This window comes from Hakea prostrata, chromosome 4, assembly GCF_041222555.1.
Source record: "Hakea prostrata isolate BN-2017 chromosome 4, UWA_Hpros_2, whole genome shotgun sequence".
NCBI classification, from domain to species: Eukaryota; Viridiplantae; Streptophyta; class Magnoliopsida; order Proteales; family Proteaceae; genus Hakea; species Hakea prostrata.
Genome location: NC_142603.1, coordinates 39,722,513 through 39,738,627, shown reverse-complemented (window position 1 = coordinate 39,738,627; position 16,115 = coordinate 39,722,513). Strand labels below are relative to the sequence as shown.

The following is a 16,115-nucleotide window of genomic DNA, read 5'->3' as shown; positions in this document are numbered from 1 at the left end:
GTCTGACTTAATGTATTTGCTAGGTTCAGGGACCCTTTATATAACAATGGCTCACATACGTTTTCCCATAAAAAACATCAACTGCCAATTCAATTGAGCACTTTAAGTGAAATTGGATTTATGATCATTTGTGAGAAGTAACAATATTTCACATTAACCCATAATTAACAATCATTTATGACATTTAGTTATGGTTCAGTTTGTAAAGTATAATGTTATCCCAATAAAGGGATTATAACTTGTGAAATACAACACCACAAAGCTGCAGGTGACTTTACTCCATACGCAAGCCCTAAAAAAACCTTCCGAAAGAGTTCCAGTAAGCCACGCTTTCATTAATCGATCAGCCTTCAACCAAGAATGATAAATTTGATTAGGTATTTCAACACCAACATTAGATCTGAGAACTTTTTCTGGAGCAGAGCAATCCTCGATAAGAAAGTCCAATAGATCTTGATTCTCCACCAAAGACAAAAACTGAATTTGCCACAAAATATAATTCTTAGAAGTTAAACGAAGGGTCACAAAGTTTGTGACATTCACATTAGTTGGATAACAGAAGAAGGGAACAACGGAAACAAGAAAGGCCAAAGCTGTTCCAGAGGAAGATTTCGAGTTTGCCATGGAAGAAAACTTCAAGAGACTTAGCCAAGAAGAAAAGGGAAAAAAAACCAAGAATAAGAGAGAGAAAACTGAAAAGGCAAGTTATTTAATGAGATAAAAATATCTTTATATATAATAAAACATATGAGACACGTGGCTATCCCACAGTTTTGACGAGTGGTTGAAATTTTAACTGACCACAAATTTCTATCTCGACCATTAGCTGTAGAGTGTTGTGTATTAATTATACATCACTAAAGCAATTTGCGTTTTATGGAGATTCAAAATTCTAATTGGGAAGGCCATACATTTAAAATTGGCGTCGAAAGAGTGCATTTACAAATAGGGTTAGGGTTTGCGTTTTTAAACCTAGCAGGTTTGGGTTAAGTTAAGGTTTGAGGATCCACATCCTTTGGATAAGAGTGGGTTTAGACTAATCCCGGGGGACACAGAAGCCTAGCTTTTCACCTGATGTATTATATTTTGTAAGTTAATAATTTTTGGGTTTCGAATTTTTTTTTCCCAACCCGCGGAGATCGCTTCTGCTTTACGACGGGCCCTTTCGCTTTCATAGGTTCGAGTGCCTCTCTGTCTCGTGTCTGGTGGATATGTTCGTTCTTCGTTGGATTCTTTTAACAGATTAAAACCCTAGACAGTACGAGCCCTGAGTAGGATTAGCGATTATCCATCTTTCCTGAAAGATATCGGGTTTTTGTTTGCTTGGTCAATTTTTCTTCAAATTAAGAATAATTTGTAGACTTGTCTTAACGAGGTTCTTTACAATTTCGTCTTCAATATAGTTTTTCTATTTGGTAGAAATGTTATAGGTTATTGGATGGTTTCTTGCACTGAATATGGTTGTGGACAAGGGAGCAGACGAAGGGAAGCGTGCTTATGTTGATTATTTGAAGGGTTTCTGGGAAATTTGAATTGATTTCGCTGCTGTGACCCAAAAGGGTTGTTGGGGGGTTTTATTGAAGGCTGAGTTTTTTCAGATTTATGGCTGATCGTAGTGTGGTTGCCAAACCAATATGGATGAAGCACGCAGAAGAGGCGAAATTGAAGAGTGAGGCCGAAAAAGCTGCTGCTGCCAAAGCTGCTTTTGAAGCTACCTTTAAGGACATTGAGAAAAAAGCAGAAAAGGAATCCACTTCTTCGGATAGTGATGAAGAAGAGGCTGAGGAATTGGCTAACAAGCCTATTGGGCCTTTGGATCCTTCCAAATGCATGGCCGCTGGTGCTGGGATTGCTGGTGGTACTGCAGGTGAACTTTCATCTTTTGTTGTTGTCACAAAGGACTCTGATGGGCGGAAGATGCCCAATGGAGGTGCTGACCTCAAGGTCAGGATCTCACCTGGTGTTGGGGTTGGAGGCACAGAGCAGGAAGGGATGGTGAAGGATCAGGGAGATGGGAGTTATACCGTAACATACGTTGTTCCGAAAAAAGGGAATTACATGGTACACGTTGACTGTAATGGGAAGCCCATCATGGGCAGTCCATTTCCAGTGTTCTTCAGTGCAGGAACTCCTGGAAGTGTACTGGGTGTGCCCCCTACGGCTCCATACCCTAATCTTGTTAACCAGACAATGCCCAGCATGACCAGTTATTCAGGGTCTGTGTCAGGAGCTTTTGGATTAGCGGGAACGATCCCAGGTGTTGCAGCTAGTCATTCGGGAGGGACATTATTGCCTGGGTTAGCGTCATTTGGAGAAGTTTGTCGGGAATATTTGTCTGGAAGATGTTTTAAAACTGACTGCAAATTAAGCCATCCACCTCAAAATTTGTTGTCATCTTTGATGAATCCGGCAGTTAACATGGGGACTTTGAGCCCTTCTGCTGCCGCAATGGCTGCTGCTCAGGCGATTGTTGCTGCACAAGTGCTTCAAGCACAGGCACAGGCGCAGGCGCAAACTCAGTCAACAAGAGGTTCGTCTGGTATGACATTCCCTTAGCTTCTCCTGTTTATTAAAATCACCCGTAAGCATTTTTTTCCCCTTTATTTTTTGTTTCCGGTTCATGTTTCCCGCTGTTGAATTAGTAACCGACTCTGCAAGTGTATCAGTATATCCTGTTTCTAAGAATTTTTTCCCCTTAAATATAATAGGGTTTGATTATTCATACTGTTTTGTCTTCTTAAAATGCTGATCTACCTCAGAAGAACAAGAAAGCCATTAACTAACCACACCATCCAACTGGACCCAGAATGGGCTAATATGTGTAAGTTTGCCCATGTTAGGCTTTATTTAATTGTTATTTTGAGTTTCATCTAGTTGCCATTTTGTATATCTCTGCACTAGCCCAGGAGAGTTTCTATTTTCTGTGACAAGGTAGTTTGTTAAATAAAGGAATAGGCAGCTCTAGCCTCTTACAATTTTGACAGCGAACCTTCATGTGAGTAATGTAGCCTTAGAATTTGAAATCCAATCAAGGGCCAAACTCTAAATTCAGACCTAAACAGTGTCCACTAAGGTTGGATTCAAACCTCACTCGTTGTATAAGTTTAGGGTGGCTGTAGTGATTAAATACTTCAGGATCCTAGAGTTGGACTACTTAAGGAGTACTAAGACTTCTGCAACTTTGACTTGAAACAAGAAAGTCCTAAAATGTAGGGGTAGCTGAGGGTTTCTAGGGAAGGTCAAAAGAGTTAGGGATTGAATTAGGGTCTGAAACTTGAAGGAAATGGAGGGTAAGGGGGGTAGGGTTCTATTTGATGGAAGGGGATTTAAATCTAGCTGTTAGATGGGGAGCTGAGTGTAATTGTAGGTTCAGCTTTAATGGTGGTGTAATGGAGTTCAAATGTTATTTTATTGTTTGGAGGGTTTTTTTTTTTTTTTTTGAGTGGTGACGGTTTTTTTTTTTTTTTTTTTTTTTGGGGGGGGGGGGGGTTATGCAACCTAACTCCAATAAGGCTTAGTCTTCCAAGATCTCTAGGGCTAAACTATTTCTAGGCCCAAATGAAGTATTGGATCCTAAAGTTACCCCTTGGATGATGAACATGTGGTCAATTAATCCAACGGTCACCAATTCCCAACCTTTGATTATGGTTAACTACATAGGTTGTGACTTCACTTTAGGGTTTCTATGCTTGGGTTCCAAGAATTCCATTAACCATAGAACTGGCAACTGGAACACCCAAGAATCAGCCTCTGCAACCACTCTGCCCAGAGCAACACTGCCAAAAGCAGATGAAATTTTTGCCTCCACTGCTACAATCTCTATCTCATCCATTTCTATTCCTTTCTCCACTGTCTAAAAGCCCTTCTCCACTGTCTCAATTCCTTCCTTGAGTAGCTCCTCTGCTTCTTCCTCTGCCTTCTCCAGTTTCTTCCTCAGCCTGAACAGTGGAATGTCTTGTGCCCTTGTTGTCATTTCGTTACTCGTTATTCTAGTCGTTGATGCCATTAGAAGAAATAGTAACTTTCTCCAGACGGGGATAATGGCATGGTCGTCAGATATCGCCAGACGATTGGGAAAGGATGCGATGCGATACACCACATTTTGCTCACGTGGATTGAGTAGCGAGCCTGTGCTGAGTAGAGCTTGGCTTGGGGATGCCATTACTATTGTGTTGAAGCAGAGTAGAGCAAGTTGAGAAGGCTTATCTGAAGTTGGAGAGTGGAAGCATTCTTGTCTTTCTATCACTTAAACACGCAAATCAATTTGGTATCAAAACCACATGTGGAAGTTTTGAAACCACTCGCATAAAAGAGAGGAGACATGAAATGGTGGTCGTGCCGTATTGTTGGAGCTGAAGGAACGAGGCAAGGGGAAAGGATGGAAACTTTGGTTAGAGGAAGGAGAGAAAGAATGTGGAATTAAAGGTTAGGAATTGGTGACCGTTGGATTGAAGTTGACCACATGTTCATCATCCAATGGGTAACATTAGGATCCAATACTTAAGATAAAAATCCAACAAGGAAGGGCAGGATTGGTATTTTAAATATTTGCATGGTGATGATATCATCACCTAACCCCAATCCGTAAAAGTAACAGGGCGCTTGTAGTTGATTTTTTTTCCCCAGGGGTAGTAGGTGTAATTGATTGCAAAACTAGGGGGTCTATACATAATTTGCTCTCATAAACAAACACATGTTTAAAGAAAAAGAAATTGACATGCCTAATATGTCCCTCAAGTGAACAGGATTAAAGTTCTGCCACTGGTTCTAAGAACAAGCTGGGCATTAACCCAAGGGGTTCTCTTGGCCCTCTTCTTGGTCTTGGAGTGGGGGGCTTGGATGCTTCATCCCTTGGGGGGGGGGGGGTAAAAAAGTGAGGATGTGTGGGCTGATTCTTCAAGAGTAGAAGGAGAGGCTTACTTGCACCTTATGATGCATGACTGAGCTAAGGCTTGGTTTAAATTTTGTCCTGCTTTTGTTGTAGTTTTGACTTGGGCTTTTGTTTTAGTATTTATTATTGTAATAAGCTGAAATATAAGGCCCAAAAGTGAGGTTGAGAGTGGGTGCACAAAGATTGGTAGTTAAGTTGACTGTTTGAGTTAGATTAGGAGACCTAATAAGTAGATAGAGTTATCTTCTTTGTAATTTGCTTCAATGAGTCCTAAAGTTAATGTTCAGGTGAACACCAATCCTAGTGTATTTTTCTATTTTGGAGTTCTAGTTTGAGTTCGAAAATTGTCAGCCAGAGTGGCTATACATATATATGTAATTGTTCAGTTGAGACATGAATTGATGAATTGAATTTGAATTTTTTTTTTGGGTGCAACTAGTGAGGTATAATGGCATAGCACTGTTGTGTGACCATCTTCCCCTCTAAACCCCCCTCTCTTTTGTGATTTCTTCTCCATCTTATTGCTGAAGTATTTACAAGATCAAGGTCTTCTTTAAGCTTCCACGGTTCCACCTGATGGTCTTCAAAGCGGCAAGAAGTTGAATTAACCCCAACTCACTTCTTCTTTTTCTAACCTTCTAAAACCCAATCCTAAATTCCCTTTTTTTCCCCTTTCTATTCTGCTCCCCAAAAAACACATTTTAAATTTGGATCTACACCAACCCATAGTTCTCAAGGTGTCTCCTAGGCATCCAGCCACTTTGGTGGTTCTTGGCGTCCACTAGGTGATGCCTAGGTGCCTTGTTTGGTGTCACCTTGGCCCACCTCCTCAGATGCCTTCTTGCCTAGACAACAACTATGCACCAACCCAACCATTAGGGGATCATCCCTATATATCATTACGTAAGTTCTCTCTAAAAGCTTCATCCCCATCCAACCACTAAACCTATGTTCTTCCATACCCCAAGAAACTACCTGAGATCATAAAACCTTAGAACCCTAATCCTTTGAATTTAGATCCTGGAAGGCTAGCCCCTAATCCTCTTCAGGGTAGGTGATGTAAACCCTGGTTTTAGGGTTAATACAGGATCTTCTAATTCAAGTTGCAGCAGCACATAGGGAGTCTCAGAGGATTCTGCTAGGGTTTAAAGGGTCCTAGAAGGCTGCTGGAGTGCTGAACTAGGTCTGAAACTGAAGGGATTTCAAAATTCAGAATTCAAGTTTTGAATTCTAGGTCAATCTAGGGTTTCGGTTGGGCTGGGAGATGGATTGGGGTTCGCTGGTTCTGTGGCTGTTAAGGACTGTTTGATTGTTTTCTGCTGTTCGGAATTGATCTAAGAAGAAAGGGATGGGAATTGAGAAGTTTCAGAGTCTTCAATCGAAATTTCTGCAACTTCTCAATAAAGAAGATGAAGTGCAGAAATTCTGAAAACCAGAATTTAGGCTGTTATGGTGAAACTAAGGTTAGATCTTTGTTCAGAAGGCTTGGGTGATTCTAACAGGGGTAGATGGGAGGGATTTGGGGCTGGGAAGTGAGGTTTCCTAACTGGGTTAGGATTGAAAATGTGGGAAGCAGAAAGGAGATGTTTAATGGTTTCTAGGGCTTGGGAAAGGATTGGAATTTTCAGAAACCTAAATGGGAAGGGGCTGGGACTGCCTATGATAAGGTTAGGTTGTTCCCTACGGTCTAACTAAAGGGAAGGGGCTTAATACTTAAAGTGGGTTGCTGTTACAGGAGTTGCAGAAAAGAACTTGGATACGTAGAAGTTTGAAGATGAAGAAGAAAAAGAAAGTTGAGTATAGGAGATCTTCCTACCCAGCCGCAGGTCACCCCTCCCAGGGACCATGACTTCCCTAGTCGAATTTTCTCAAACTCTATTTATTCATTCATTCATTCATTCATTCATTCATTAATCCAATCTGAAAATTACATGCAGGAGAGGCTATTTATAGCCTAAACAAAAGACTCAGCTTAAAAAAGGAAACTTGGTTGCCAAGCAACCCAAAGCTACTAGACTAGTGCCTAAAATTTAGGACTCCTTATTAGGAAATAACTCTTTTTTAATTTACAACTCAATGACTCTTAAAAAGGAAAAGAGACAGACTTAATCACCAAGACTGCAAATTAAAAATTTGAAACAGAACTAAAAATTTAAGAAATAATTCTGACCTAACCCTACTTGAATTAAGGGGTTAAAATGACCAAGTTGCCCCTTTGGTCAGTTTTGGCCCCCCTTGTTTGGCACCTGTTTCAGGTGAGCCTGGGCCGCTTCGAGGCTCTTTTGGGGCTGGATACATCAGTAGGGCTAGATATCCTTAGTTCATCTGGGTATTCCCCACATAGAAGCAGCAACTTCGAACCTTGGGCACTCCTCATGTAGGAGCAAAAAACCAGATCAGTTAGCAATAAAAAATTTCAACTAACCTTTGTCTTTTAGTCAGCCATCAAGGCAGTTTTAAATAGGCAACATGGTCCACAATTTACAATAAGACTTTGGAAATCCACTGCTAAACTGAACAGGAAACTAGTTAACCAACTGTTTCACTAACTAGAGAACCATTTAACCACTAACTGGAGTTCTCTTTGGAGGGGACTTTTTCTAACAACTTCATAACTAACTTAGATAGAGTCCCTATTAGTAGTGGAACCTGTTTAAAAATAAAAAAGAATTACTTACCGAAACATAACCAACTTGTTTAACAATAGAAAAGAATAACTTGTGGAAACATGACCCCCAAACCATGGGTCTCTGTATTTACATTAAACCTATTGAATTAGAATAAACCCTATTTCCTCTACTAATTAGAAACTGAAATAACTAACCAGGTAGCTCTTCACTTGCAGATTCTAGGATTTGCATTAGTGAGTATGAGAGATAACAAACCCTGGTGAAATTTCAAGATGGAGATTGATGATGGGCTATCTTGTAGTTTGTAGAAGACCAACATATCCCTTTTCCTTTCTTTCTTCTTCTACTTAATCCCTTGCTCCCTGTATCTCTGTTTTGAACCTGTCTGAACCTTACTTCTAAAGCTGAGTTGCTGTTCTATTGGAGAACATTCTGATGGGAACAAAATGCTGCTAAATCAACTGTTGGTCTATAATCCTGTAGCACCATGTGAAGGTTGGTAGACTAATAGAGTTGAAGACTTCAATTAAGAAGCACCTAGCAGTGTACTCAGATGTTAAGAAGATAGGGATGAGTGACTGCCAGCAGTAAGTTTAGAAAAGATTATTAGGGACTAAGGGATAAAGCAGAAGAAGGAAATAAAAAACTGATATATTGGTCTCCCACTAACTATAATACTTCTCATCAATCTCCACATCAGAGTCTCACCAAGGTTTGCTGTCTCTCACGCCATGGGTGTTTCCCACATCCATACACATGCACAAAGCATGCGTAGAATGCTTGTTTCCTCCTTTATTAATAAAATATCTTGTTACAAAAGATAGAAAATGTATTTGGCTAACAGAGAGACCTACAAAAGACCAACTAAATATAACTCAAAATAGAAAGTATATAAAGCCTGTAGTTGTCAATGAAGCAACATTGCTATTATAATCACTATCATAATTTATTTGAAGGAAAGAGAGCACCCTTCGCTGTGCAGTACATGAAACAATGGTGGGGGAAATGATCATGGCAACAACCCCCCCCCCCCGGGGGACACCAGAAATAACTAGGGATACAGGCTACAGCTGTTTGATGCAGATCTGGCATCGAAGAGGACCTTTTTCTTAGAAAGAAACCTAGGGTTGATAGGTGTATGGATTGGACCTTCATGAGATGGGTTTCCATTGTAATTGGCCAACTTAAAGGATTGAGATATGGATAATTGAGTTAAGTAGAGAAATAGCTTATTCAGTTAGCTTCTATTGTAATCGTCTTGCATGGCTGAAAGAGTGAGATAACTTATGAGTTGTCCAACCATGTCAGGAAGGGGTCCTATTTGATGCTGGAATTTCATCCCTATGTACGATATGGAGGCAGAGATATTTATTTTTTCTTTGTGGTTATTTTTGTGAATTCTGTTAGATATTTTTTCCTTCTTTCCTTTGGAGTTCAAATTTATTTTTACTATTATTAGCATCATCATTGGTCTGTGCAACCATAAAAGTTGCTCTCCTGTTTTCAGTTTCTTGCCTTTCTGACTTCCTATCAAGGATTTCTTACCTTTTTGTTTCTACTGAGAATTAGGTTCACCTGATAAAGCAGATGTGTTGAAAAGAATGCTCCAAGTAAGCAACCTGAGCCCGCTGCTTACAGTGGACCAGCTGAAACAAGTGTTTGGTTTTTGTGGCACCGTCATCGAATGTAGTATCACTGATTCAAAGCACTTTGCTTACATTGAATACTCAAAGCCTGAAGAAGCAACTGCTGCTCTTGCATTGAACAATTGGGATGTTGGAGGCCGTCCTTTGAATGTTGAGATGGCAAAAACCTTTCCTCCAAAATCTTCCGTTTTGAATTCTAACTTGAGCCAATCTTCTATGAATTTAATGCAGCAGGCAGTTGCTCTACAAATGCAATTTCAGCAGTCTCTCCTTGTGCAACAAGCAGCAATAAATTCACAGCAGGCTGCCAATCGTGCTGCAATGAAATCTGCAACTGAAATGGCAGCTGCAAGAGCAGCAGAGATAAGCAAAAAGTTGAAAGCTGATGGTGTGGGCAATGATGAGAAGGAAAGTAAGAGGAAGTCCAGGTATCTGTTGTTTCCCACTTAGCTTTTTTTTTTTGAAACCATTCCTGATTTAAATCTTCTAGATGATTTTGGTATCCCTGATGACAGCAAGGTCTTCCAAATATTAAACACTTTAATTTGAGAAATTCATTGTATACTGTGGAATGTTATACGTGCTAAAAGGATACAGGAACTTCTATATATGGTAGTTGAGTTGGCTTTAAGGTCATTTTAGCTCATGGTTCTCTTTATTTCCTGAGGAAGCCTGATATCCCTTCCCATGCATGACAATCCTTTGGATGCCCAAACAATAGGTATACTTGTTTTGTGGCTTCACTAGTACTGGCTCTATTTAATTCATTCTACTCTCATGACGTGCACTAATATTTCTGGCTAAGTACAGCATGGACACAAATGGGTGTCTGACATAAATACGGGGTCCTGATGTCACCTTCTGTAAAAATTGTTTAGACCTGCGTAGAATCTTAATTTTCTGATCATGTTTTGGTTGGGGAGTTGAATTAAAAATAGTAGCATTTCTATTGTGTTTGTTGGATTCCCCCCCCCCCTTCCTGTTGCTGTAAATGGTATTGTGACCACTGATCGAATGCCTTGTAAATTGTAAGCAGGTCACCACCCAGTCCTCATCGAAGATCAAAGTCCAGATCAAAATCACCCATAAAGTATCATGGCCGAAGGTTCCGCTCACCCTCACCTTTGACCCGCCGTTCAAGGGATCATAGATCCCGGTCACCATTGAGATCTCAATACCGCACTGACTACAGCAGTGAGCGAAGGACCCCTAGGGATAGCTGGGATTCTAGATCTGGAAGACGGGAAAGAGAGAGATCACATGATCGTTATTCCTGTGTCTCTAAGAGGCATAGGAGTAGGAGTGTGAGTCCTCGAAAAAGAAAATCATCTCGGGCTGGTTCAGCCTCTCCAAAACGTCGTCAAGAAAGTTTGAGCCCTAGAGCAAGGAAATCATCTCGTGCTAGATCAAGGTCACCAAGACATCACAGAGGAAGCAAGTCATCCCCAAGACACAATAATGAGAGAAACTCAAAGCAAAGGAGATGCTCAAGGTCTAGATCTGCTGAGGGCAGGTCCCATGCAGATGATAGGAAAGATAAAAGCAGATCTGCGAAGTCAGAGCTTGATGACAAAAAGCCTGAGAAATCTGAGGATGTTTTGAAGGTGTCAAGTCTCACAGCAAAGGGCTCTAGGGAGGTGAGTTCAGATGCCATCTTAGATTCATCAGCTCCAACTTATGAGAACTTGTTATCAGAGGATGGAACTTTAATTGATGGAAAAGATGGAAGTAGTCGTCAAAAGTGTAGACATGATGACACAGATTTTGGGAGATCTGAAATTGCAAGTAAGGATCAGGATGGTGATGATATTTTGATGGATTTAAATGATGATCAGAGTTCTGCCAGGTCTCCAGGGTTGAAATCCAATAAGAAGAGTGCAGAATTTGTAGATGTTAGGGGTCATTCACATGGTAAAGAGTTTAGCAGACATGAAGTGTCAGCTTCTGAGAAAAGAAAACACGATAAAACTAGCACATTGAGAAAGGAGCGAGATTCTTTTGACAAAGAAAGAACCCATGCCCATGGTCATGATTTGAGCAGGCGTGGCAAATCAAATTCAGAATCCAGAAGGCATGAGAAAGATGATCGAGGAAGAAAAGAAAAGGATTCTGATGATCCAGGAAGAAAAGAAAAAGATTCTATCTGTAATGGTTCCCTATACTCGAGGGAAGACAGGAGAGGCATTGAATCTTCCAAGTCAAAAGCCCACAGGCATAGCTCAAAGCATTTGGAGGCTAGTTCCTCTAGAAGTACAAAGGATCGACACAAATCAGACAAACCAAAGATACGGGATGCTAAAGATGGAACTGGTAGGGAGCCAAAAGATTCTAATAAGCGTGAAAAGTTGATCAAGGCGGACAAGGAGCTGGAAATAAATGATGACATCCCTAATGAAAAAGGCTGTATAGATGGTAGTTTCAAGGAAAGAGGGGAAGATGTTAGTGATCCATCATGTTCAAAGTTTGATGTGGAGCATGGACAGTTAACTGAAGATAATTTTCTCAGTAATCCTGATGTCACTGATTATGAAACGACTCAGTTGGTAGGTGGTGGTCACCCTCAACAAGTAGAATGCATTGCAAAAGAGCAAGAATACGCTGACAATATCACCAAGGACTTGAGGGAAGATGAGATGATTTCACCTTCATCCAAGCAAGAGATTAGGAGGAGAAATTGTTAGCTGCGGATGAGCCCTCTGATGATGCAGCGGATCTTGAGAAGGATAAAAAGTCCATGGAGTATGATGGTGTTTGACATAGAAGGGAGAAAGACAGTATCTGTTGTGTCAGCAGCAGATATCCGATGCAATTTGGAACAGATTTATTTCCGACCTGTCACCAAGGGACAAGAATAGCATTCAGAAGATTCAGTTGAAAACTGTGGACATTATGGGGGGGGGGGGTACTCTTCTAGGCTGCTGGAATGATTGTTAGGTTTAGGAGTTCAGGAGATTCTGGGCTAGCTAAATTCTGACTGGATCGGGGATTACTTTTTTGTCTACAGAGCTTCTTCTGGAGAAATTGCATTGCATATGAGATGGAAGTTTGAGTTTGGCATCAAGAAGCACATTAAGTTTCTTATACAAACATATCATGTAGAATTCTGCGGATAATTACCTTTTTGTACCAAGAATTTGATGCTACCCTCAACTCTTCGTAAGTATTTTGTGCTTGTGTATTTTTGCAGGTATGTGGAAAGTTCACCTAAGAGAGTTTTGGAGCAGACCTTGGTTTGCCAAAGTGATCCCAATGAGTGCTTTGTATTCCAGTCTACCAGGCCCTGTCATGCGATGTCTGAGACAAACTTATTTTGCTGCTTAATGTATGTGGCACTATGGTCTCCATAATTTGGTAGTGGGATTTTGATCAAATGGCTTACTGGACATGCTATTGTTATTTTCTTTTAACTTATTTTTTCAAGTCTTAGTAACCTGGATCATATTTAGAATAGGATTTACATATTAACAGGAGGTGTCGGATATGAATGATCTTCAGTGGAAATATAATCATGGTTGATCTCTGGGAAGATGAACTTACGCTGTAGGTTTATTTTTAAGTATGCATCTCATGATTGTCACTTCAAATGGTGGCCTTTTTGATCTTTGATACTGTTTTACTTCTCGTTGTTTTGGGTGATCTAAAAGTGAAGCCCTGTGATAAGCCTTTGACTGAGTTTTCTGATTGTAGACCCTGCTTTATTTTCCTTTAATGGTTTGGTGGTTGCCTGTCATATCCAAAATATGTGCAGGTGTTAGATGGTGGGTTTTGGCAGCTTTTCAGAGTAGGTTGGCTGGGTCATCTTCTCCATGTTGGATTAAGGTATGCGAGGAACCCCGGTTACAGATTTGACTGTTCTATGTGGCGTTACTGTCTGCCTCTCTCCTATGTTATTAGGTAATCCCATGAATTTTGGGAGAATGTTGAACGTTAGCTTCTGCGTTTTGCCTGAGTGTAGAATGTTTCTATCAGCTTATAGAATTAATCCTTATATGTGTACTGCATGTGTTTTAAGCGTTGGTGTTCTCCTTTTGCCCCCTTTTTCCTTTTCCTTTTTTTTTTTTCTTTCTTCTTCTCCCTCCCTTTCTCTTCTCTCCCCAACTCTTTCTCCCACCCACACAAGTGTCTCTGAATAGGGAAGCTGCTTTAAGGTCAGCTGAAGCCAAGGAAATCTGGATTGCATTTAATTTACAATCTCACTGCGTGTGGTCTGATCAGAGATCGGCTGAGTTTGTACCTAGTTCATGGTGATTTTAACAGGTAATTTTTTGGGAATCATGGAACAGAAAGGTTAGATTTTGCAAATTTTTGTTATTATTTGAATTAGAGGCTGTAGTACAATTTGTCCCTTTTTTTTAATGCCTTGGTACACTTTTATTATGTACACTCAAAGGTGCCTATGGATGTTAATAAATTTCTTGAAGGATCAATAAAACTTGTCTATTCATTAATTAATAACCACAAACATCAAATTCTGCTTTGAAGTCAAGAGTATAATGGATCTCCTGCTTCAAAGGGTTGACCTTTTATGATACAAACACATGTTTATGATGCTTTGTTCTTGTGCCTAGTTAAGTGTGTCATGATACCTCCACTCATCAAGTAATATCCACCTGCCTCAATGTTGCTGCTGGTTAAAAAGGGATAATGGATCTGCAACTCGAAATGGTTGGTGTATCCAGTACGTTTTCAGTCAAATGTGTGAGGGTGTTTTTTTTTGGGTGTGTGTGTGCGTTTCTTCGGGGGAAGGGGGGGAGACATGGATTTACTTAGTTTGTAGGCTCTTCTTCTCGTTATACTTTTGTTAGCATCAGTTTACCGTAGCACATAATTGGTTTTGGCTATTTTAAGGGCTAGTCAGAGGTTCTTCAAAAAACCTGTGAAACCTTCGGTTTGTTATTGTCATTGACTAGGGAACTAGTCAGTATGTTTTGCCCTGGCAACTGTTGTTGGTAGTCTTTTTTGTGAGTCCAGTACTTGAGAAGTTGTTTTTAAGTCTATGATATATGTTCCAGAAAGCAGTGAAATTCCTCCATAAAGGGTGAGTTCTATCATTTTCCATCCTTTGTTTTATGACCTGCAAAATTAATTATGAGATACCTACTTAATGCCCTATCTTGTTGAATGAGGATCTCTAGGCATGTTTTGTTTGGTGAAGTTGGATTAATCTTCTGATCTGAGTCATTAGCAATCTGTCTAGGTCACCATCAGGGTTGCTATTAAATGGACTGTGGGTCAACTGAACTTAATTCACTATCAAAGCCAACTTGATTACACACTGGTAAGAATTGGAAACCTGCTTTATTGATCTGTTTATGGATTCATCCTTGTTCCAGGATGCCAATTCAGCCTTGACTGAAACTGGTGTGAATGTCATGATTGACATCCCTTATGTTACCATAATGTTGAATTTGGTAAATATCAGGTTGATTCTGATTGTATTCCAGGTAAGACGTGTGAAGAAAGGTTAGGGCAATGATGTCAGTCTGGTATGGTATCAGATGCAGGCACCTTGTTTTGGTACTCTATGGATTATGTTAATGTTTTCTCATCTTGATAACCATTCTGTTTATAGTACATATGTGGTATGTAATTTGATACGTTTTCTTGTTTTTATTTTTTATGTTTCCTCGTGCATGTGTGCATAGTGGTATTTCAATGTATGTATACATATATGCATTTATACATATTGTTTTTTTTTTAAGATATAAATGCTTGTCGGCAGTATGATGTGGTATTAATATGTACCATTGATATAAACCTGAATACTGAAGGTGCAAGAACTTGCCCTAAGCCTGAACATGTTTTGGGCTCAAAATTCAGGCTGGGTCAGGATTGAGTGTTTGACTAGGGCTGGTCCAGCCCAGCCCGACCCGACCTGACCCTACCAACTTGTAGGTTTTATTTGAAGTAGGGCAACAATATGCAATTAAGCATTGTTTAATTGCTCTGCAGTTAGGGTCAGGATTTGGGCTAGGGCTAGGGTTAGGGCTTAAGTGTCTGATTGTACTGGCTCAGCTGGCCCCACCCTTTAGTGTCAGGGCCGGGCAAGGGTAGTGAGGGTCAGGGTCAGCATTTTGAAAAGCCTGGCATAACCAACCCTGTTGTACCCACTCAATGCCACATTGTATTGGTACCATTTCCTTTATCATATCATAGCAGATTGTATTCCAAACTGTATGGTAGGGTATGGTATGATGCAGGAAATGCGGTATTCTACCAGTTGATTTGGTACCCTTAGGCTAGGGGTGGGAGAATGATTGAAAGATGGTATCACTTTCCTGGAGAAGTCATAAAAATTGACATTATTCCTGAATATTGATCTATTACTAAAACCCTCTTCTCAAGTCTATATTTGATTTCCAAAACATAGAAGTCTCCCATTTTTTTCATAATCCTTGATGTTTTGTTTTAATTTTACAAAATAGATCCGATGTCTGTCCTACTCTGCAACTTTCCTTGTTCAACGTTACTTCACCTTGGCCTGCCACAGCAAACCCTCACCTCTACCCTTCATCCAAGTGCCTACATGGCTGGTCTTCTGCTTCATCAATCTCTCTCCTGTTCATCCGTTATGTTGCTAATTCCTTAAAATTTCTGCATACATGCAGAAAATATATGGGGCGAAGAAACTGAGTGTTAGTTGAATTCCATATGGAAGCTGGCAACAAATTGGCAGATACTGCTATACAAGTCAATGGAAGAACAGAAAGAAATAGACATGGTTTGCTAATTGATCTGAGCTGTTCGGATTTTATTTTTACATTTCTCTTGTTTATACATTGAGATAAGTCATACATCTTATTTTCTGCTTATTGTGGATGATTATTGTATATGGATCTTCCTCCTTTCCTCTTGATGTACTTGATCTTGTCCTCCCCAAGTCATCCATTGAACCCTAGTGTTGATCTCTAATATCACAGTTGACCAGCTGTTGCTCAGACAAAGATA

At 40.1% G+C, this 16,115-nt stretch overlaps 1 protein-coding gene across 1 annotated transcript; it reads left to right on the top strand.

Moving 5' to 3' along the window:
• Positions 1-1,141: 1,141 nt before the first annotated feature.
• LOC149018859 (RNA recognition motif (RRM)-containing protein) lies at positions 1,142-12,445 on the top strand. Its single transcript, XM_089152986.1, has 3 exons — positions 1,142-2,539; positions 9,091-9,595; positions 10,204-12,445. Exons 1-3 carry the CDS (start codon positions 1,603-1,605, stop codon positions 11,846-11,848), a joined length of 3,087 nt encoding a protein of 1,028 aa, XP_089009112.1. The 5' UTR covers positions 1,142-1,602; the 3' UTR covers positions 11,849-12,445.
• The last annotated feature ends 3,670 nt before the right edge of the window (positions 12,446-16,115 follow it).

Coding starts and splice junctions, on each gene's coding strand:
- LOC149018859 (XM_089152986.1), top strand. CDS start 1,603: ATGGCTGATCGTAGTGTGGTTGCCAAACCAATATGGATGAAGCACGCA. Junction 2,540..9,090: donor GTCAACAAGAGGTTCGTCTG/GTATGACATTCC, acceptor ACTGAGAATTAG/GTTCACCTGATAAAGCAGAT. Junction 9,596..10,203: donor GAAAGTAAGAGGAAGTCCAG/GTATCTGTTGTT, acceptor AATTGTAAGCAG/GTCACCACCCAGTCCTCATC.